The sequence below is a fragment of the Suncus etruscus genome, chromosome 12 (genome assembly GCF_024139225.1).
Source record: "Suncus etruscus isolate mSunEtr1 chromosome 12, mSunEtr1.pri.cur, whole genome shotgun sequence".
Taxonomy (NCBI): Eukaryota; Metazoa; Chordata; class Mammalia; order Eulipotyphla; family Soricidae; genus Suncus; species Suncus etruscus.
In genome coordinates this window covers 16064434-16070433 of record NC_064859.1, presented here as the reverse complement: position 1 = coordinate 16070433, position 6000 = coordinate 16064434, and the positions used below count along the sequence as shown (strand labels likewise).

The window sequence follows — 6000 nt, the reverse complement described above, 5'->3', positions numbered from 1 at the left end:
GCTTGCTTTTGCTTGCCGTGGGGTCTGTCTAGTAGGGTCCTGGGCATGCTCAGTTCTCTCTCTCTCTCTCTCTCTCTCTCTCTCTCTCTCTCTCTCTCTCTCTCTCTCTCTCTCTCTCTCTCTCTCTCTCTCTCACACACACACACACACACACATACACACACACACAAGTTTGAAGCGCTTGCGGCACACAGATCCCCGCCCTTAGGCTCCTAGGCTTGAAAGATCCGGCTTCCCGCGCTCGGGGATGAAGCCAAGGTGGACCCTTCACTGGATTCGCAGCATCTCGGCATCCCTGAACCCCAGAGCCGCAGGCCTGGGCGAGCTGGGGACCCCGCACTAAGGCTGGCCCGCCGCCGCTGTCCATGGTACTGCGGAGAGCGCAGCTCCGCCCTTCCCTGGGCGAAGGAAGGACAGCAGCCCGCGTCACGTCAGCCAGCCTCCTCCTGCCTGCTCGCTCCCTTGCCTGCTCCTGCTCCTCCTTCTCCTCCTCCTCCTCCTCCTCCTCCTGCTGCTGCTGCTGCTGCTCCCGCTCCTCCCGTTCCCCTCCATGCCTGTCCTCCCTCCTGCACTCCTGAAGATAGACGCGCCAGCCCCACGCCTCTGAAAAGGCAGCGCCTAAACCCTTAGGAAATTTCGCTGGGACCGCTGCTGCTGCTGCTACTGCTGCAAGCTGCAAGCTGCAGGCTCCGGCTTGAGCTCAGGGGGACGAACCCGGCAGGTAAAGCAGCTCAATGGGGCGTTGGGGGGAGGGGATGGGGCGAGGCCAGCGGGAGAAGGAGCTCTTGCCCGTGGTCACTGAGCCCCGAGCTGCCACCGATGCTCCTGGAAGGGAAGAAAGGAAGAAGGTGGCTGCTCGGACGGAGGGGTTGGAGGAGCCCCGAGCTGGCTTGTTTTGCAGCAAGCGTAGCCAAGAGATGGGGGGAGAAGACGAGATGGTGGAACTGAGCTCAGAACTTAAAAGGCTGATGGCCGTGATTTATTGGGCAAAGCCCGAGAACAGGCGAACTTGGAAAGCTAGGCGAGAGGATGAATTTCCATCTGCATCTTTGCTTTCTCTTCTCCATCAGCCCCACGCTGTGCCTAGCAGCCTTCCTCTGTGCAGTCGATTCCTGGCTCCAAGGAACCGCACTGGGGAAGAGATGGGGCTTGGTGCCTGGGCGGGAAAGCCTGGGAGAATTGGGGTGTGCATTGACTGGTATTGAGGAACGAGGAGAAGCCGGAGGAGAAACACTTGGAAAAATTTCTCCTCAAGATTTCAGGTGGCTTCTGATGGTGCAGGGAAACGTGTAGATGTGGATGTATGCGATACCATAAACATATTACAATAAATGCAACTGCAGACGCCCAGCATACTGTATTGATCCCACCAACAGCTTGCAAATGAATTTGATTCTGGAAATGAAAGAAAAGATTAATGAGGCTGCTAGTCTCTCTGCTTTTGAATTAGAGTGTTTATTCCTTTGGCTGCAGGCTTTTTTTTTTCTTCAAAATCCTTTTATTTCACCCCCCCTAATTTGTGAACTAGCTGGCTTGTTTCCGGCACCCACAGAGAATCCTCCTTCTCCATATCAATACAGATATTCTCACACACAATGAGCTTCCTCTAAGAACTGTAAGTGTCAGTTGACCTCCTCAGTGGCAAATCTAGGGATTTCTTTCCTCTCCTTTTTCCCTTACAAATGTTCTTGGTCTGGGTTAGTGGAGTAGCACAAGAGAGGCAAGGGAAGCTTTGGGACATCTAAGTAATAGTAATGAATAAAATAAACCATTCAGGTAGAGTCACCAAAAAAAAAAAAAAAAAAAGCTTTTCCAACACACAAGCTAATGGAGAGTATCACGACACTCTTTAATCTTAGCGTTTCGGACATATTTGGCAAGCAATTAAAAAATGGCAGATGTCTGAAGCCACTTCCAAAGGAGAAGGTTGAAAATAGGCTGTCTTTGGAGAATTTCTGAGTGTTTAGAGGATTTTCTGCTGGGCTTGGCTCGGGGCTAGATAAGAAATGGCTCGTGATGGCTGATGGTGTGCAATGGATCAGCCATAATAAATTAGCAACTGAGAATCTGATTATTTTTTATTTCCTGGGGCTAGTGGGCAGTGTATAGGGTGCATGTGTGTGCATGCGCGCACACGCACACTTGCGCGTGCACAGGCACTGAAAGAGTGCTCCAATCCTCAATTTCATCTGAGGAGGAACTTACAGTGGGATCCCTGAGCTGGGTCGCTCTCAGCTGACACCTGTAGGGATCGCTCTGCACTGAAGACAAATGCTCTCTCTCAGCTGCCTCCACGGAGGAGCAGCAGCACAATGCGGTGCCATAAATTACTGCTAGTTTCAGCTTGTAGTGGGAAGAAAAGTCGCTAATTGGAGAGTGAGCTTCTATGTCCAAGCAATAAATTTGTGTTTCTGTTTGATGTGCATTCAGGTGGGGGGGGGGTGGGAGTGGGAAATAGCTAGCGAAATACATACATTTATCTGAACTGGGCAGATAATATAGTTGTGAGGATTTTTTGTTTATTTGGGGGGGTCAAAATAGGAGAATTATTTTTTTTTGGTAAAATATAACAGAAATAACTCATCGTTTTCGTCCATTTCCAGAACCTGTCAGATTACAGTTGAATAAAGAAAAGTGATTTATAGCACAGGGAGTGATTCAAATAAATGATTTGAAGGACCTGCAGCTTGTAGCTATAGCAGCTAAGGGGACATGCATAACGGCTCTTGTTCTTCCTGCACAAATCCTAAGAACTGACAACCAGACAAGCACTTTAATAGAAGTTCAGCACATGACTATTTTCAAATCATTAAGTACTTTAGCTTAGCTCTCTTTAGAGGCATTGCTGATGGCAATTTAGGCATCAGTGCCACCAGAAATAGATATTTGTCTCAGAGTGTATGTTTTCTACTGAAACAGGTTATTCCTTTAACTAAAAGAATAAATGCTTGTTTAAAACTTAAGACATCCCCCAGCTTTAAGGTTCCCCCAGACTTGTTTCTCTGGGAAAAAATCATAATGGGTGGGACCAATATAGAATGTTAGAGAAATACAAGCCAGCAGTTTGCACTTGGATTTTCTTCACCTACTGCCAAATCCTGCTATCAATTGAGCCCGGAATATCGGATCTTTGTTGTTCAGTTAACCAGTACACACTGCAAGCAGAAGTTCTAGAAAGGATCTTTACCTGGCACTTAGAGATTTCAAACCCAAGCTTTCTCAGAAAATGTGAAAAGGAAATATCTCCAATTCTCCCTAAAATTCTGGGTGTGTCGACCATTTAGGGTGACCATCCAGTATATGGGGGGGAATGGCTGGTTGTGAGGATGTCAGGAATTGAAATCCTCGAGACTTGTAGATCAAGACAGAGAGGGTGAAGCCTGAATAATAGTTTTAAGTATCTTCCTATTTTCTGAGTCTAGTGAGGTTTTGCGCTTCCTATGCTGTCCTTTAGCACTGATTTCTTAACATTTTAATTTCCTGCAGATTCCTGCATCCTTAGAAAAGAAGCCCCTAGAAACCAAGATGCATCGCCAAGAACCAAGCAATTGATCTGTTGTTTTAGCTGGCTTGGCAGAGGCGGAGAGGTGTTATGCTTTGCACATATCTCAAGGCTTCTGGCTAGTTCACAGTTTCTGGGAGGGGAAAAAAAATCAAAACGAAGGCTCGAAATCCAGCCTGAAGCCCTGCACAAGGAATTCAGTTGTGGAAATCCGGATTTGACCAGCAGCAAGGAGCAGTGGGGCCTCTTGGGGAGTTATTGTGGGTGAAGTGAGTGCTTGGCTAAACAGAAAGAAGCCAGGCACCCCTTTCTCACTTTTGGTTATCTGGAGGAGCATTCCCAAGCATCCGAGGATCCTAATTCAGTGCCGGCCAGCCTTGGCTCGGTCCTGACTCACTTTCCTTGACCCTGGCTTCCCTTGGCACAGTGGGAATCTGGCTGAGGATGGTCGCGAAGCATCGGACACCACCAAGGCCCTCCCTTTAGCTCCGTGGCCACGCATGGATCAGTGACTCGACCTTGGCCCACGGCACTGCCCTTTCCAAACCCAGAGCGTCAGCCTCTTTCAAAGTGTCTCCTCTCTTTGCTCTGGGCGTTCTGAGGCTGCCCTGCGCCCCTGCGCCCGAGGGGACCTGGGAGAGAGGACGGGCCGGTTGGAGGAAGAAAAAGAAGAAGAAGAAGAAGAAAAGGCGGAGGAGGAAAGAGACCTGGCGGACTAAAGGAGGGGGTGTCCTTCCAGCTCCTGCCATCCGGTCCCTCCTGGCCCTGGCTGCATCCGGCGGCGGCGGCGGCGGGGCCCTGCCTTTCCATCTTCTCCCGGGTCCCCGCACCACCGCCGTGACGCTGTCGGCCCCGGTGTCCCCGCGCCGCGCCCCTGCCCCGAGCATGGGGACGGCCTTGCTGCAGCGCGGGGGCTGTGTGGTCCTGTGCCTGGCGCTGCTGCTAGGCTGCTGGGCCGAGCTGGGCACCGGTCTGGAGTTCCCGGGCACCGAGGGCCAGTGGACGCGCTTCCCCAAGTGGAACGCGTGCTGCGAGAGCGAGCTGAGCTTCCAGCTCAAGACGCGCAGCGCGCGCGGGTTGCTGCTCTACTTCGACGACGAGGGCTTCTGCGACTTCCTCGAGCTCATCCTGACTCGGGGCGGCCGCCTGCAGCTCAGCTTCTCCATCTTCTGCGCCGAGCCCGCCACGCTGCTGGCCGAGCCGCCGCTCAACGACGGCGCCTGGCACCATGTGCGCCTGGGTCGCCGGTTCCGCAACACCACGCTGCGCATCGACGGCGCCCAGGCCCAGTGGGTGGAGGTGCGCTCCAAGCGGCGGGACATGACGGTCTTCAGCGGCCTCTTCATCGGGGGGCTGCCCCCCGAGCTGCGTGCTGCTGCGCTCAAGCTCACCCTGGCTTCCGTGCTGGAGCGAGAGCCGTTCCGGGGCTGGATCCGGGATGTGCGTGTTAATGCCACCCCCGCGCAGCCCGTGGGCAGCAGCGCCGATGTGCGGCTGGACGACGAAGACGAGGCACCACCGCACAGTGGGGCCGGAGGAGGAGGAGGAGGAGGTGATGCAGAAGGAGGAGGAGGAGGTGGAGGCGATGGAGAAGGAGGAGGTGGAGGTGGCGATGGAGGAGGAGGAGGAGAAGGAGAAGGAGGTGGAGGAGGCCCCTGCGATGCATCCCAGGACGGTGGCGTGTGCCTCAACGGTGGAGTGTGCTCTGTAGTGGACGACCAGGCCGTGTGTGATTGCTCCAAGACCGGCTTCCGCGGCAAGGACTGCAGCCAAGGTAAGGCAGGCGCCAAGGAGATGTGAGATGGGGTCCCCTTCCAGAGCGCACGCTCTGCTCCCCACAACTGCGCGTCAGCTAGAGGAGGATCCATAAGCTCTCGGGCATCTATCTCCTACCCCTCACACACACTCCATCTCCCTGGAACCCCTTTAGTGCCAACCCGATTTCCTTGAGCTCCATACAAGTGTGCACCCTCTTCGCCGTGCATGCTTCCCTTGCAGCCTTGGAGCTGCCCACCTTCCCACTTCCCCAGGTAAATGAGACCCAGGTGTTCTAAGAAGCAAGAGATGAGCTCACACTTTCGTTAGTTTGGGGGTGGGGGGAGCTGGGAAGCAGAGCCAGGTGCCCACGAGCCGTGCCCATGTGCTGGTTTGAGCAAGATTTGGAGAAGGTCCCCTAGGCCCCCTGCTTCCCTACCCCAACCTCTTGCAAATCCATATCAAAGTCTTTGCTTCTTCATCTTGGGGGCTCCTGAGGATGCTGTAGGTCAGGAGGAAGAGGAAGAGGAGGAAGAGGAAGAGGAAAAAGAGGTGAAGGAGGAGAAAGAGAAGGTTGAGGAGGGTTTTGGGGGGGCGGCGGTTCTGGGTCAGTTCTTTGCTTTTGTCCAAGACCCACCCTTGTCTGTTTTAGGGCAACATTGAGATTTTTTTTCTGGTGGAGTTTTGGGGAAGAGGGAACCAGATGGGCAAATGTTGAGAGAAGAAACACAGTTTTCCAATTA

At 53.2% G+C, this 6000-nt stretch overlaps 1 protein-coding gene across 20 annotated transcripts in view; it reads left to right on the top strand.

The window, feature by feature from the left end:
* The first annotated feature begins 438 nt into the window (after window positions 1–438).
* Window positions 439–6000, top strand: part of NRXN1 (neurexin 1) — a 1163035-nt gene continuing 1157473 nt past the window's right edge. For 16 of the 20 annotated variants that reach the window (XM_049784319.1, XM_049784318.1, XM_049784329.1 and 13 more), the window contains exons 1-2: window positions 440–721; window positions 3487–5276. In XM_049784319.1, the coding sequence (XP_049640276.1) occupies window positions 4388–5276 (889 nt within the window). In that variant the 5' untranslated portion in view covers window positions 440–721; window positions 3487–4387. Of the gene's footprint in view, window positions 722–3486; window positions 5277–6000 lie in introns of all 20 variants that reach the window. The other 4 variants (XM_049784328.1, XM_049784309.1, XM_049784310.1 and 1 more) reach the window with 2 other exon arrangements.